The sequence below is a fragment of the Sus scrofa genome, chromosome 14, assembly GCF_000003025.6.
Source record: "Sus scrofa isolate TJ Tabasco breed Duroc chromosome 14, Sscrofa11.1, whole genome shotgun sequence".
Taxonomy (NCBI): Eukaryota; Metazoa; Chordata; class Mammalia; order Artiodactyla; family Suidae; genus Sus; species Sus scrofa.
In genome coordinates, this window is record NC_010456.5 from 12117695 (window position 1) to 12134350 (window position 16656).

Sequence of the window (16656 nt, forward strand, 5' to 3'; positions counted from 1 at the left end):
ACCCAGTTATGCATAGGCACACATTCTTTTTCTCATATTATGTGCCATCATGGTCTATCCCAAGAGACTGGATGTAGTTTCCTGTGCTACACAGTTGGACTAAATGGAATAGTTTGCATCTACTAACCCCAAACTCCCGGTACATCCCACTCTCTCCCCTCTCCCCCTTGGCAACCACAAGTCTTGTTTTTGTTTGTTTTGACTTTTCATTCTTTTTAGGCCCGAACCTGCGGCATATAGAGGTTCCCAGGCGAGGGGTCTAATCAGAGCTGCAGCTGCCGGCCTACACCACAGCCACAGCAACGTGGGATCCGAGCCACATCTGCGACCTACACCACAGCTCATGGCAACACCGGATCCTTAACCCACTGAGTGAGGCCAGGGATCGAACCTGCAACCTCATGGTTCCTAGTTGGATTTGTTTCCGCTGCACCACAACAGGAACTCCCACAAGTCTTGTTTTTGAGAGATCATCTACACTCTACACTTGTGACCTTGACCCCATAGCCCCACTCAGCTGCTCACCAACAGCTCCTGAACACAGGACTCCTGCCCATGTGCAACCTGCCTCTCCTGGTCCTCCCTTGCTGAGCCCAGCTCTCCTCCCCACGCTGACACTTCTTTTTCTGTCTCCTTTTGGGGTCCTATTCCTCCTCCCACCCCCCTAAACCCAAGTGACCACCAAGTTTCCCTGCTTCTTACCTGCGTGCACCAACTCCCAGGCTGTCTGCTCTCCCAGGTGACAGGTAACCCCAGAGGTACACGCCTTGCCTCCTCTCTGCTGGGCTCCAGTCCACTTGCTCCACTTCCAAGGAAACCCAGCCTTCCCTCCCCAGACTTCCCAGGGCTCCAGGAACCTGTCCTGCCATCTTGCTTTTATGCATCTCCCTGCCCCCCATGCCCCAGCCAATCAATCCTACTCGTTCTTCAAAACCCAGATTAAGCTTCACCTCCTAGGAGAGAGGGCGTGGCTGATTCTTCACCTGTCCCCAGTTGAGCCAGCCCCTAGCTGCCCTGTTCTCTGACGATTACTTGCATCTGCTAGTCTGTTGCTCACCACAGCAAAGCTTTCTTTGCTGATTCGTCTGGGTACCTCTATCACAGTGTGTGGCACTGCTCAATAAACATAACCCGTGGAAATTGTAAAATTGCAAGACCTTTGGTCTTTTAATAGGTACAGACACTGCAGAGGTTTTTTGAGTTTTTTCTTTTTTTTTTTTTTTCTTTTTCAGCCGCGCCCACGGCAATATGAAAGTTCCCAGTCCAGGAATCAAATCCGAGCCACAGGTGCCACCTATGCCACAGCTGTGGAAATGCCAGATCCTTAACCCACTGCCCCTGGCCAGGGATCAAACCTGTGCCTCTGCAGGGACCTGAGCTACCACAGAGTCAAGGTTGGATCCTTAACCTCCTGAGCCACAGCAGGAACTCCTGCAGTGTTTTTACACTGGTGTCTTTCAAAGCCAGTAAAGAATTTGGAGCCTGTTTGCATTTCTCCTTAGCATCTTAAACCTTGGGTCTGGACAAGTGAGAAAATGGCCAGTACTGGCGGCACCGTGAGAATGATCCCTGCACGTGCCTGCAGACCCCTAGGGGGCTTGGCTGCCTGATTGTTTGGTTTCTAGCTTGTATTCACTTTTAACTGATTTTTTTTTTAAGTTTTATGAAATGCCTATAATTTAGGCAACCACATCTCATTTCCAGGTCTTACAACCCTCGAGTATGGCTACTCTGTGAATGATGGGAGGGACTCAGATATTTCAGTAAGGGTCATCTCCCCAGTTGCTCCACCAAAGTATGGAATCCTGAGCTATTCCCAGGACCCTCTGGACCCTTAACTTCATCAAGAATTTCTCCAGGTTGGAGTTCCCGTCGTGGCGCAGTGGTTAACGAATCCGACTAGGAACCATGAGGTTGCGGGTTCGATCCCTGCCCTTGCTCAGTGGGTTAACGATCCGGCGTTGCCGTGAGCTGTGGTGTAGGTTGCAGACGCGGCTCGGATCCTGCGTTGCTGTGCCTCTGGCGTAGGCCGGTGGCTACAGCTCCGATTGGACCCCTAGCCTGGGAACCTCCATATGCCGCGGGAGCGGCCCAAGAAATAGCAACAACAACAACAAAAGACAAAAAAAAAAAAAAAAAAAAAAAAAGAATTTCTCCAGGTCGATGGTCCAAGTAAAGCTGGCTTTTTGTTAAGACTGTGATTTTGGTGAATGACTCACGCCTTCCAAACCTTTGAAACAGCCTGGGCTTTCAACTAATTGTGAATGCTACTGACCCCATCCACTTAGGTAAAAAAACTAGGTTCACGGAGATGTTTTCAAGACAAAAAGAAGGTAATCTGCAACAAAATTCCTGGAAAATTTATTTAAAACTTTCTGAAGCTTGGAGTTCCATGGAGGCTCAGCAGGTTAAAGATCTGGCATTGTCACTGCTGTGGCATGGGTTCGATCCCTAGCCCCAGAACTTCCACATGCTGCAGGTATATCCAACCAAAAAAGAAAAAAAAGAAACTTCCTAAAACTCAATTAATAGCACAAGAAACCAGCCTTCTGGTAGTACTTTCTGTCTGGATTACATGAAAACTCTTAGTAGCTGACTTGCAGGAGGAGTTTCTTATATGTATTTCCTTTGTGCTATTCATCCGCTGGCTGCTAGTGTTCGTCCTCAGATATGCTAGCAGAACCTCCTAAAATAAAGAGATCCCAAATGTCTCTCTCTTGGTCACATGTGGCTTGATTCCTTAGTGGCAGAAATGTGACAATCTCAGTGGGCTGCTGCTTTTCCTTTCAATGGTCTCTTGGCCCTGTTTCCCTAATCTTTGATCCCAGACAACTAAACAGACCTTGGTTCCATTTCGCCACAAGCCCAGCTCTTCAGATCAATTTGGCACCAATCTGGGACTTTCCAGATGCCCTTCCACACTCCGGCTGAATATAGCAATGTCATCAGTATGGGCTGTGAAAACGTGTCCAGCTCACTTAACGGGCCATTAACTCAGCTCTGGAAAGAGGCTGGTGGGTCCCTCAAACTGAGGGTTAGGCATTAAGCTCATATGCCCATCTGGTGCTACAAATGCTTCTGTGTATTTGGATTCCTCATTTTTGCCCCAAACCTTCTCCTAAATCTAGAGTTGAGATGATTTTGTTAATACCTAATTCATCTAACAGTATGTTGAGTACAGGCTCTGCATCTGGTTTGATCATAGGATTTCATTTTCTCTGATTGACACGCAGCCTAATTACCATCTGGGCTTAGAAACCCGGGGGCTCAGGGAAGATCTGAGCGCCTCTAGGTTTAACAGCTTCCACCTGTTCCTGTAAAATTGAAGGATCGGAAAAATGCCACAAGCACTTTGGGCCACCCAGTCTGTGAGGACTGGACAAGTGTGCTCAAAGTCCATTTTAGGAGTTTCCATCGTGGCATGGCTGAAATGAATCCGACTAGGAACCATGAGGTTGGGGGTTCAATCCCTGGCCTCGCTCAGTGGGTTAAGGATCCAGGGTTGCCATGAGCTGTGGTGTAGGTTGCAGATGTGGCTTGAATCCCGAGTTGCTGTGGCTGTGGCATAGGCCGGCAGCTATAGCTCCGATTCGACCCCTAGCCTGGGAACCTCTATATGCTGCAGGTGCGCCCCCCCCAAAAAAAGGGCCATTTTAGCTTGAAAATTCTCCACTTCTGCTGGCTTTCTCAGTGCCCCCCACACTTTCCTGCTTTCTCCTTTACTCTGTAAAGTAGGGTTTCTCAGGCACATCACTGTGGATATTTCAGGCTGGATAATTATTTGCTGTGGGTGGAGGTATTCTATGCCTTGTAGGATGTTTGTTAGTGTCTCTGTGAAACGGAGCAGGACCTTGTGGGGCCCCCCTGGGTACAAGTCCTCTCTTGTTCGTAGAAAATAGGTTTCAGAGTTCCCACTGTGGCTCAGCAGTTAACAAATCTGACTAGCATCCATGAGGATGCAGGTTCGATCCCTGGCCTTGCTCAGTGGGTTAAGGATCTGGCATTGCCCTGAGCTGTGGTGTAGGTCGCAGACTCGGCTCAGATCCCACATTGTTGTGGCTGTGGTGTAGGCAAGCAGCTACAGCTCTTATTCCACCCCGCACTTGGGAACTTCCATAGGTTGTGGGTGCAGCCCTAAAAAGACAAAAGACGAAAAATAAGAATAAATAGAAAATCGGTTTCGTCCAGTCTCCTTGATCTTCCCTGAGTTCCAAAGGTCAGATTCAAACAGTTACTAATCAGGGAAGGGAGCTAGGCAGAGACAAGGGAAGAGAAGCCAAGAAACAATAGTGCAGCCTTGGGGCAGGGTCCTGATTCTGCCTCAAAGGATACACTTAACAGTACCTGTGGGCTCTTCTGCAGATCTAAGGCCCCTTCCCGGTGGAGGGTGGTAACCTCTGGCTGAGCACAAGATTCCTGGAGCCCCGTCCTATGGCCTCACCACCAACCAATCAGAAGAAAGCCACATACCACATACCTGGCAGCTTTTACCCTACATTTTGCCTATAAAAACTGCTCCCCAAAGACCATTAGGAAGTTAGGAGTTTGAGCACAAGCCACCTATTCTCCTTGCTTGGCCCTGCAACAAACCTTTCTCTGCTCCAAACTCTGACATGTAGGTTTGCTTGGCCTCACTGTACATCATGAATTTGTGTTTGGTAACACTTGGCCTCTATTCATTAAAGAGCAGTAGCATCCCTTGCTTCCACACGCTGTGTGACAACCAAAAACGTCTCCACGAGTTTCCGTTGTGGTTCAGCAGGTTAAGAATCCAACTAGTATCCATGAGGATCCAGGTTCCATCCCCAGCCCCACTCAGTGGGTTAAGGATCCAGAGTTGCCTTGAGCTCTGGTGTAGGTCACAGACGTGGACCAGATCTGGCATTGCTGTGGCTGTGGTGTAGGCTAGCAGCTGCAGCTCGGATTCAGCCCTTTACCTGGGAACTTCCATATGCTACAGGTGCAGCTCTAAAAAGAAAAAAAAAATGTTTCCAGGTATTGCCAGATGTCCCCAGAGTGTGTGGGGGGGGGCAGTAAAACTGCCCCCAGTTGAGACCCACTGATATAGAGTGTTATGGTCTGTACATATGGGTTGGAAAAGAATTTCCGGATCCGAAGCAAAGTGAAGACAAGTTTATTGAGGCAGGAGATGCTGTTACCTCAGTGACCTGACTTCCTCTAAGTGTCTGTTTTTATAGCCCACCACTTGCTGGTTGTTTGGGGGCATATAAGGCCCACAGGGGCAGGGTGAAGAGTGGGCCTCCTTTCTTCATAGAGGGCAGGAAGGAGTGGGACAGGTTGCTCCAGGTGGGGAAGGGACATTACAATGAGGTGGGTGGGGCGATGATAAGGGCCTGGTAATTCTGTCTTGGCCAGAGGCTTTGAGTTCAGTCTCCTTGAAGGGGCCTTGAAGTCCAACATACAGCAATAACCCAATAGGACGATAATCTCAAAAGATGAATTACAAATTGTTAGTACCTGGTTTTCTTCAGAGTGTTTCAGGAGCAGGCCAAGTACAGACCCAAGTGACCCTCTACAGGGTCCCAACCATATGTTTCCATGACGGCTCCTTCCTCCTTGGAGCAAGTTCCAAAGCAGGGTTTCTCAGAGCATAGTCCAGCCTCAGAATCTCCTGGGACATTTGAAAATGCATATTCCTAGGCCCCACCTTTGGCTTACTGAATCAGAATCTCCAGGGGTGTAGACTAAGAGTGTCTTCTAGCCAGCCCCAGTAGTGATTCTTTTTTTTTCCCTTTTGTCTTTGTTTTTAGGGCTGCACCTGCGACATATGTAAGTTCCCAGGCTAGGGGTGGAATCAGAGCTGCAGCTGCCAGCCCATGCCACAGCCACAGCAATGCCAGATCCAAGCCACGGCTGTAACCACAGCTCACGACAACGCAGGATCGCCAACCCTCTGAGCGAGGCCAGGGATCGAACCCACATCCTTGTGGCTACCATTTGGGTTCTTTACTGCTGAGCCATGAGGGGAACTCCCCCAGTAGTGATTCTTCAAGAACACTCGGCTGTGCAGTACTCTTGTTCTAAACTCCCCCCTTCCCATCTATGGAATTTGTCTGTCCTTCTTTCTTACCCAGTGAGTTTGTGGGTGTGAAAAAGTGGTGTCTCTGTGTATCACACTGAGCTGGCACTAACGACATCTTGGTTCTGGCAGCATCTCTGAGGAAACCTTAAATGGAAAAGACATGCTTAGAAAAAGCTCGAGGATCAGCAGGGGCCAACATCACCAGCCCTGGCCAGCAGGTGGTCTGGGCAAAGGTGCTCCTTGGAAACCTTACTAGTGAAGGAGAGTGGCGCTCCCACTGGAAACCGTCTCTTTTTTCTCTCTGGTCTAGCAGAAAATGAGCAATTTCCCCATCAGAACATTGCTCACAGAATCCTTATTTTCCCATTAGTTTCCACCAGTTCATATTGCAAGCACAGAGAGGTCACTGGGTAGGAAATGTCCTGGGGTGGAATTTGAAACATTTGAGTTCTATTCAGGTTATACTGTTATCTCAGCTTAGTTTTAAACCCATTACTGAACCACATTGCAATAGGCAAACATGGGCTATGTCAGTGGATTTCTTTTTTGGTTTTTTGGGGGTTTTTTTTGTTTTGTTTTGTTTTTTTGTCTTTTTGCCTTTTCTAGAGCCACTTCCGCAGCATATGGAGGTTCCCAGGCTAGGGATCCAATCGGAGCTGTAGCCACCGGCCTACGCCAGAGCCACAGCAACGCGGGATCCGAGCCGAGTCTGCAACCTACACCACAGCTCACGGCAATGCCAGATCCTTAACCCACTGAGCAAGACCAGGGACTGAACCCGCAACCTCATGATTCCTAGTCGGATTCGTTAACCACTGTCAGTGGTTTTCAAACCTGGGCAAATATCAGAGTTACCTGAGCTTTGAAAAAATAGGCTTTAAGCCCTGGTTCTATTCCTGAGAGATTTGGTCTTTTCTTTTTTTTTTTTTTTTTTTTTTTGTCTTTTGAGCACCGCACTCAGGGCATATGGAGGTTCCCAGGCTAGGGGTCTAATCAGAGCTGTAGCCGCTGGCCTATGCCACAGCCACGGCAATGCTGGATCTGAGCCGCATCTGCGACCTACACCACAGCTCATGGCAACACTGGACCTTTGACCTGCTGATTGAGGCCAGGGATCAAACCCCCAACCTCATGGTTCCTAGTCGGATTCATTTCCACTGTGCCACAATGGGAACTCCTATTCCTGAGAGATTTAACAAGTGTTTTAAAAGTTCTACAGGTTCTTCTCTTGTGGTGCAGTAGGTTAAGGATCAGGCATTGTCACTGCTGGGGCGCAGGTTTGATCCCTGGCCCAGGATTCCATATGCCCCAAGTGCAGCCCCCCATAAATAAATTAAAATGAAAAGTTCTGCAGATGATTTGGATTCACACCCAGCTGTAGGACCCACTTGACCAAGTGCTGCCTAAGATCACTCCTAGGGCTAGAATTTTAGGCAACACTTTGCTGATGTGTTACGAAGAGTCAGGGCTTCTCCCACTGTGGCCATGGGGGACTTCAGCTGCGGATCCCCTCTTTCTCCTCTTGATTCTCTCCACTTCCCAGCCTCACGATGGACTCTACTTTGCATTCCAGCTATTGGATGCCTGGAATGCATCACGCTCCCCACAGCCCAGCTACAGACAAGTAGAGAGGTGCTTAGCCTGGAGTCCACAGATGCCTGTCCATGGCGAGGCTTTAGAAGACTCATGAGCCCCCTAAATGTGACACACATGTGCATTTAGATGGTGAAAGGGTGAGTCCAAAGCTTTCATTAGATTCTCAGAAGAGTCCATGACCCCCAAAAGGTTAAGAACCGTGGTCTAATGGGACAGATAAGGAATCAGGAAAATGAAGAGTTGCAACAGGTACTAAATCAGAAGCGTGTGCTAAGTGCTGGGGGAGTTCGAGTCTGGTTGCAACTAGCTGCCACTCCTGTTCTTCCAGTGACTCTATTTCCTATCTTTTTTCTTTTTAAAAAATTTTTTTCTACTTGTGTCACCCTTAGCTAAATATAAAGTGACTTCTTGCTTAATTTAGCTCAGGGCAGCAAACCTCTACTGAAAGCCTCCTATTTACTGGATGGAGAAGATTCCTTCATGAGCAAGATGTGGTCCCTCATGGGTCCTACTCTAACATCTACTCCTGTAAGGTGTTAGAATTATACTAAGCATCCAGATTTCTGCAAGAGCGATGGAGAGTTCTGTGGCAGCCCAGAGGCAGCAGAGAGCAGTTCTGGCCAGGGAGCCAGAAGACCGGTGTCATGGAGGGGTAGCTGTGGAGCTTGACTGGCCTCAGAGACAGGTGGAAGGAGATTCTTCCATCAGAGGGAACAGAGTGAGAAAAGGCATGTGGGGAATGCAGGGAGCTTGGTGTGTTTGAGGCACCAGGAACATGGATGGGGGTGTTTTGAGGGGGACTTGGAACTAAGACTGAAAATGGGCAAGGACCAGGTGGGGGAGGGACTTGAATGCTCTGCTCAGGAGTTTGGAGATGTTTTAGATTATTATTTTTTTTTAATTTGGGGGGGGCCCGCACCCGCGGCACATGGAAATTCCCAGGCTAGGCATCAAATCAGAGCTGCAGCTGCCGGCCTAAGCCACAGCCACAGCCATGTGCGATCCGAGCCGCATCTGCAACCTATGCCGCATGCAGCTCACAGCCAGATCCTTAACCCGCTGAGCAGGGCCAGGAATCGAACCCACATCCTCATGGATACTCATCTGGTTCCTTAACCGCTGAGCCACAACGGGAACTCCCAGGAGTATGGAGTTATTTTTGACAAAGACAAAATACAGGAGGGTTGTGGGTAAGTGATAATATGATTAGATCTATTCTTCAGGAAGACAGTTCTGCCAGGGATATAAAATGGATTAAGGCAAAGCAAAGATCAGAGCTGGAGAGGTCCATGAGGAAGCCACTACACCCCAAGAAGGAATTAAGTAGAAGGGATGGCGAGGAGGAGACAGACTTACCTATGGATTGGATGGAGGAATAGGGTCGTGAGAAGGGAGATGCTGGAGAGACGCTTAGGGTTCAAATCCCTGAGTCAACTGGGGACTAAGGCGCCGTTCAGACGGAGACATAGAGCAGAAGGACAGACTTGTTTGAAGAAAGTATATCAGATGAGAATTAAACTCACCTGCTAGTCACAAACACCTGAAGTAACATCTTTAATACGATGGAGATTCTGAAGTTCCCTGGTGGCTCAGCAGGTTAAGGATCGGTTTTGTCACTGCTATGGCTTGGGTCACTGCTGTGGCACAGGTTCATGGGTGTGGCCAAAAGGAAAAAAAATAAGAAGGAGATTTGATCCCTCATAAAGAAGTCAGGCGGTGGCCAATCCAGGGCTGACATGGCAGCTCCATCACATCACCAGACTCCTCTTTCTGCTTCCATCCTCGCACAGCTGCCACCCTCATATGGCTTCCATCCTCCAAGTTACCTCGTGGTTTCAAGCTGGCCCAGGGAGCATCGGCCAAAATGTCCTAAGTAGGAGACTGGAGGAAGGGGAGGAAAAAGGAAAAAAAAAAAAAAAAAAAAAAAAGATGTTCTTCCCAGATAAGTCAGCCTCCTAAATGCCCAGAAGGGCTCCTAGTCAATTTCACGTATATGTCATCAGCCACCTCTGGCTACAGAGGAGGCTGGGAAACATGCAGGTGGCCCTCAGGAAGAAAACAAGTGTTCTTTTATTGAGGAAGATGGGAGATGGGTAGAAAATGGGCAATTGGCAGCCTCCAGAAGGGAAGGTTGGCTTTATTCTTAACAAATTGCACTTAGGGAGTTTCCGTCGTGGCTCAGTGGTTAATGAATCTGACTAGGAACCATGAGGTTGTGGGTTCGATCCCTGGCCTTGCTCAGTGGGTTAAAGATGTGGCATTGCCGTGAGCTGTGGTGCAGGTTGCAGACGCGGCTCAGATCTTGCGTTGCTGTGGCTCTGGCATAGGCTTGGCAGCTGCAGCTCCAATTGGACCCTAGCCTGGGAACGTCCATGTGCCCGGGTGCAGCCCTAGAAAAGGCAAAAAAGACAAAAACAAAAAACAAAAACAAAAACAAAAAAACTTCACTTAATGAGATAACAGACAGGGATCAGAGAACTGTCTGGACTTCAGGAGATAATGGGTGTTGGACATAGATACCTGGGATGTCCTGAAAGACATGATGACCAAAATCACAGAAAAGGACAAAGTCACCAAGGAGCATATTGGAAAGGGAGATGAGATATTTAAAGACAGAATCTGAGGAACACAAGAGGACAGTGCACAAACAGTCCGAGAGGTGAGTGCAACATCAGAAAGAGCAGGTTCAGGAGGGTGTGGTCCCCGTCACCAAATGCTGCAGGTCAAGGAGAATGAGGGCTAAGCAGGGTCTAATGACTGGGAAGTCACTGGAGGTCCTCGAGAAGGAAGGTTAGTGGAGGGATGAGGGTGGGAGGCAGATTTCAAGGAGTTGAGGGGCAAGTGGCAGATGCTGAGATGGAGGCAAAGAAACAGATCACATCTTGGAGAAGCTTAGCAGGGAACAAGAGGGCAGGGTTGGCAGTGGCAAAGGCTTTCAGGAAAAGTCAGATTGAAGGAAATTTTTTGAGGGTTTGATGGAACAGCCTGTGAGGTCTGTGATTTAAGCTCCACGAACCTCTCACTCCTTGGATAGGGATCAGGTTGGAAACGCTGCCCTAGGGGCATCTCTGCCACTCCGAACACCTGGGTGGGTGTTCCTACTTCCTGGTAGGACCAATGGGTCAGTCTTCTCATGTCCCACACCTGCTCAGGTAGAGAAGTAACTCCTGATGACTGTAAGCCAAGTAAAGACTCAAAGTTTTAACAAAGGGCTCTGCAGCTTCCTGCTGACCATGATGTCAAGGTCAGGTCGAAGTGGGGTTTTCATCTGGTTAAGGCTGGAAACCAGAGAGGAGCATTCAAGGGTGAAGCTGAAACAGCAAATAGGGGGAAAGTCGGAGGCAGAGGCTTCCAGGAGACCCAGACAGGAACGTGGGAGGAAGGGAGCCAAGTCCAGGACTGGCTGGGACATCAGGCTGGTGACCTAGATGAGAAGTAGGAGGTGGCTGGCACCACAGCAGGAGTTCCTGGGCACTAGCGGGTCTACTGGATTGCATCTGATGGTCCCAGATTGCCCAACCTACCAGCATCCCAAATGGTCTTGACCCCATTTTCTCTAATTGACGCATAGGCAGTGATGACTAGTGTTGGGGGGTTGTGAAAAATGAACCACACCAAAGTTGATCTTTACCTGGTGACTTTCAAATAACCATGCAGATTAAACTATATGCTTTGACATCCCTGATTTCTCAAAGCCATCTGACCTAAGCCTAATAAGGGAACAAAATAAAATTCTTTATGAGTCAGCCTGATGAGCTAAGCTTGGCTCCCCAAACCCAACTAAGGCTCTAACCAGGTACAATGTGGCACATTCATTTCTGTTAACCTGCTGTGTCACCTGGGGTGAGTTAATCTCACCTCTCTGAGACCCAGCTTTCTTTGTTGGTAAAATGACAGAGCTGGGCCAGTTTTCTCTTTCTTTCCAACTCTGAAATCCTTATGAACCTGGATAACTACATGTCAAACTGCTGCTCGGTACAGATGCTTCAGAAGTACTTGCAGTTGGTACCGAGAGTACTTTGGATACTTTGTCTCCCCAGTGCCTTGAACTAAGAGATGTTCCTGGTCTTTCTCTTTCCTCTCACCTCTGTCTTTGCAGGTGTGCATCCTCGAGTGTGAAGGGAAGGTCTTCACCAGTCCCCTCTGGACTCCATGCACCAAGGTCATGGCCAAAGGCTCCTCCTGGCAGCTCAGCCCTGCCGACCCAGACCACGTGGCGGCCACTCTTTACCAGCCAAGAGCCTCTGAGATGCAGCATCTGAAGCGGATGCCCCGTGTCCGGAGCCTCTTCCAAGCCCAGGAAGGGACCAAGCCCGGCATGGATGAGGCTGGAGGGACGGAGCAGAAGCAGCTGCAGAAGAGGTTCGGGGGCTTCACGGGGGCCCGGAAGTCGGCCCGGAAGTTGGCCAACCAAAAGCGGTTCAGTGAGTTTATGAGGCAGTACCTGGTCCTGAGCCTGCAGTCCAGCCAGCGCCGGCGCACCCTGCACCAGAATGGTAATGCGTAGCCGGAAGGGGAGCCCCTCCCAGCTGCACCGTCCACTTCAACCCCATGAGTGAGTTGGGCCCAAATGAGCTGGGGGCAAGAAGAAACCTCCTATTCCCCTGTTAGCCCTCCTCCCAGGCCCGGGGAAGACGTTCCCCCCCAAACACATACACACTCCCCGCACCACCTCCAGGTGTTCAGCTCCTGGGAGCCGAAGTCACCTCCCTGCCTTCTGCCCACCTTTCTCTGGGAGCCAAGATTTTCCTGGGATCGTTCCCCATGCTGGCCACTGCCATTAAGAGATTGGTTACCATGGGGATAATAGTCGTGTGTTAAGATAACTAATTCCTCTGTAGCTCTCCAGGAGCTTAGTTACTATGGGGACAGTTAAGTGGACCAATCCGCCTATCTGGTTGCCATAGAAACCATTCAGCTCACCTTTCCTCTAGAGACTATCTCCAAGAACCAAGAGCTGGACCTGCACTTAGCCACTTGCCGAGAGTCTGATTTCCGTGGCTGTGCTGGTGCTATTTCGCCTTCAAAAATGGCTTAGCTATCCCCACCCCCCACCCTCCACCCCTCTGAATCTTAAGGTGACTGGAGTCGGTGGAAACCATTAAACTTCCCCACTCTCTCCACATCAAGGGGTGCTGGTTTGGACCAGTTCTTGTCAGGACACATTCTGCTTTTCTTTCTTCCACACATCACTTGTCCATCCGACCACTTTGCCAGAAATGGGCAGATTCTTTACAGCCCATGGCACCTGAGCAAAGCTCTGAGAATCCGGCCCAAGTGCCCTGAGTCGTTTTTAGGAGGACTAAGGGGTCATCGCCTTTCTTCACTTTTCCAGGCACCATTTTTGTCTTGTGTTTGTTTGCTTCCCTCATCCTCTGTCCCCTCTGGTTTGTTCTTACCCCCACAGGTACGTTTATACATGTATCTTTACAAGAGTTCAGATAACAAGCACCAGAGATCCTCACTTATTGCCCAGTCATTAGAATCTCAGCTTTCCTCAGCCCATCAACCTTTAAGTGGTGCAAGGAACTAGCTCCATGGAATTTTCTGATAATCTAAAAAGATCCTAACCATCAAGCCTAAGTGCCTCCTTAATTCATAGATGGGAATATGATTATCTTCAGGGTCTCCTGTCTCTCTTTAAACCGTCTAGAAACTTCCCCTAATAGAAAGAACTAATCGGTTGATCAAAAACATTCCCCAAACATTCTTAACTCAAGTTGGGGCTCTTCCCTGACTCAGAAGCATACAAGAAAAAAAGTTTGCACTTACTGTTTTATTTTGCTTCCTGTGCATTAAAGCTAGCCGACTGTTAATAATCTTCCTTCAAAGTATATTAATACACGTGTTGGTCTTTGGTACACACACTTTGGCAGGGGGCAGCCCACGTAGCTCTTTGCAGGTAGGCTGCCTTGTTTGCAAAAGGTCTATTGCCAAATATGGGTATATGTATTGTGAGGCAAAGGCTGCTGTGTTTATTTTAGCAGAATGACTAATCTCTGAAGGCCTTGAATTAACCTGCATGGTTTTTGTGAAGTCATATTCTTGGATCCTTAACAAGTATTCTATTTTTCCCAAACCATATCTACACAGGACCTAATGGTAAATCTTTCAGAACTAGCATGGACTGGATTCTTTTGAATCTTAAAGACATTTCTCTTTAAAGTGACTCTTGAGGGGCACTGAAGACACATCCAACTCTGAACTGCAACCATTTTCTTTAAAGAAAGACAGTTTAAGAAGGGTTTCAAATCAGTCACATTAGCAGGAATCAACCTATTTTTAAACGATTTGAGCTCCTATTCAGGCAATTGGTTTCTCCAGTTTTCGATTAAGCTTCTGAGCGGTACTGAAACATAACTGGTAACCAGCATCCGTCTGCGGCTTTGCTCAAGATGTACAGTTCTTTTTTTTGTCTTTTTGTCTTTTCTAGGGCCACGCCCATGGCATACGGAGGTCCCCAGGCTAGGGGTCGAATCGGAGCTGGAACCATCGGCCTACACCAGAGCCACAGCAATGCGAGATCCGAGCCGTGTCTGTGACCTACACCACAGCTCATGGCAACGCCGGATCATTAACCCACTAAGCAAGGCCAGGGATCAAGCCTGCCACCTCATGGTTCCTAGTCGGATTCATTAACCACTGAGCCATGACAGGAACTCCAAGATGTACAGTTCTTGATAGTAACACTAGAGATACTAACCAGCTCATTTGGGTGTGATTGATGGCTCTCCTCCTGTGAGCATCTTGCTCCATCTTTTTCCCACACACTCGTGGTTGCTGAATTCCAGCATGGATGTGTATTTATGAGTCCCTTAAACCTGTCCTGATTTGCCTGTACACACCCCAAGCAGCCCCACATGAGCTTGAGGTCTCCCCAATGGGGCGGGGGGTGGGAAGGAATCCCTGAGGCCAGAGCTCTTCTGGATCCTGAGATACCCAGCACCAACCCAGATGTAGAAGACTGGAGGAAAGGGCACCACCTAACACATGGGATACAGAAGCCTATTCAGGAGTTCCCACTGTGGCTCAGCGGTAACAAACCCAACTAGCATCTACAAGGATGCGAGTTCGATCCCTGGCCTCACTCAATGGGTTAAGGATCTGGCCTTGCTGTGAGCAGTGGTATAGGTCAAGGATATGGCTCAGATGCCCTGTTGCTGTGGCTGTGGTGTAGGCTGGCAGCTGCAGCTCTAATTCGACCCCTAGCCTGGGAACTTCCATATGTTGCAAGTGTAGCCCTAAAAAGGAAAATAAATATGTTCTTTAAAAAAAAAGAAGAACCCCATTCACAAAGTGTGAGGATGTCCCGGAAAGGAGGGACACTGGGATACAGGGCCAGTCCTGGGCAAGCCTGTGAAAAGTGCACAACCGGTCCCTGTGTCTACTGTCCCTTTCCCTGGCCCTATACTTCCCTCCTCTCTTCTACTGCCCCAAGGCTTGATCCTGACAGGGAAAGTGAGTGGATTCATTCCTGGTTAAGGAATTAGTGAAGTTAACACTTGCAGGGTAAGAGAGCCATAAACCAGGGCTCTATGTAGCTTGAGGAGTTACACAGATTCCAAATAGCAGAGATAAGAGATCTGTTTCTGGGAGGGGTTGGGGGGGAAGGCTACTCTATGCTTTTCAAGTCCCAGCCCACGGCCCACCCCCTCCCTTTAGTCTGTTGGTCCTGCCACTGGGGGAGGCGGGCAGGGAAAGCAGGTGTGTAGAGTCAGGGAACACTTCTCACTGCTTTAGGAGCTATTTATTCAGAGGATTGCTTTCCTTTCTTTTTTTTTTTTTTTTTTTTTTTCTTTTTTGGCTGCACCCATGGCATATGAAAGTTCCCAGACCAGGGATCCAACCTGGGCCACATCTGCAGCGTATGCCATAGCTGCAGTAACGCGGGATCCTTAAACCCACCACAGGGGAAACTCCAGATGATAGCTTTTCTTTGCCTCCTTTCTAATGCTCAGTCATTAGGGCAAATAGGATTGAAGGGTCAGAAAAAGTATCGGGTTTGCCACTGTAACCCTTTCTGTCTCCCCAGGTGTCCGGGCAATCCCCAAATCAGCATGTCTCCAGCCCCAGACCTGCCGGCTGGGAATCGGGATTCCTTCTTCCCCGAGGCACTGAAACTAGCCTTGCCTCCAGGCCTCCACCCCTAGGGCCCAGCCCCTGTCTGGTTATCTCCCCCACTTCCTCCACCCACCCCATGGCATGTTTCATGATAATCCTGTTGCTACACCAGAGTGTATTTTTGTAATTCCTCCAGCTACCATTCAAATGGCCCCATCTTTCCTTCTCACCCGCCTCTTCGCTCTTCTCAGGGTGGGTTAAAGGAACAAATCAAGCCGGGGGTTTTGACTTGTCACTGCCATAACTTGTTTGTAAAAGAGCTGTTCTTTTTGAATGATTGTTTTCAACAGATATTTCTCCATTAAACTTCTACTGAGCAAATGGTTAATACATTGGTTGGTTGTTTTTAAGTGGAGGAACTGAGCAGCACAGACCTCAGACACACCACCAGAGCCGCCTCTCTTGGGAGGCAGAGGAAAAAGCGGGTGGCTCTGCTTTATGTAAAGTGTGACGGGTGAGATACGGGAACAGAAACACCCCAGATCCAAGCCCACAGCTCTGTGAAGAGCCCGGCGGGATGGAGGGGGCCAGGCTGCTGCGCCTCCACCTCCAGTTTCTGACTCACTAGAAATGTGCATTGTTAACAAGAGCCAGGTGATGTACAGCCTGCTGGCTTGCGACCTTCGCATTGGGCCCCAATTAACAGGAAACATGTTAAGAGGGTAATGATCAGTTCAGCCAAGAAACTGCTGCTCTACCCAAACGGAGTCACTGAGGAGGGGCAAATGGCTACACAAGTAGACTGGCTGTGGGAAATCTGTAAGGGGGGGTAAGACGCTCTGTTGGGGAACTGGGGGGACACCGCCCCCCATTAGAGGTGCTCCTGGAACCCAGGGAGAACCGTGGCTCCCTCTAGTGGTCATCAGGTGGAACAGCCACTCACACATTGCAAGGTT

The 16656-nt window shown here is 49.0% G+C and overlaps 1 protein-coding gene across 4 annotated transcripts in view; it reads left to right on the forward strand.

Moving 5' to 3' along the window:
* The window catches only part of PNOC (prepronociceptin), a 32952-nt gene extending 16472 nt beyond the window's left edge, over positions 1–16480 (forward strand). For 2 of the 4 annotated variants that reach the window (XM_005670452.3, XM_005670451.3), the window contains exons 3-4: positions 11739–12135; positions 15672–16088. In XM_005670452.3, coding sequence (XP_005670509.1) covers positions 11739–12135; positions 15672–15757 — 483 coding nt within the window. In that variant the 3' untranslated portion in view covers positions 15758–16088. 4 annotated transcript variants of the gene reach the window in all.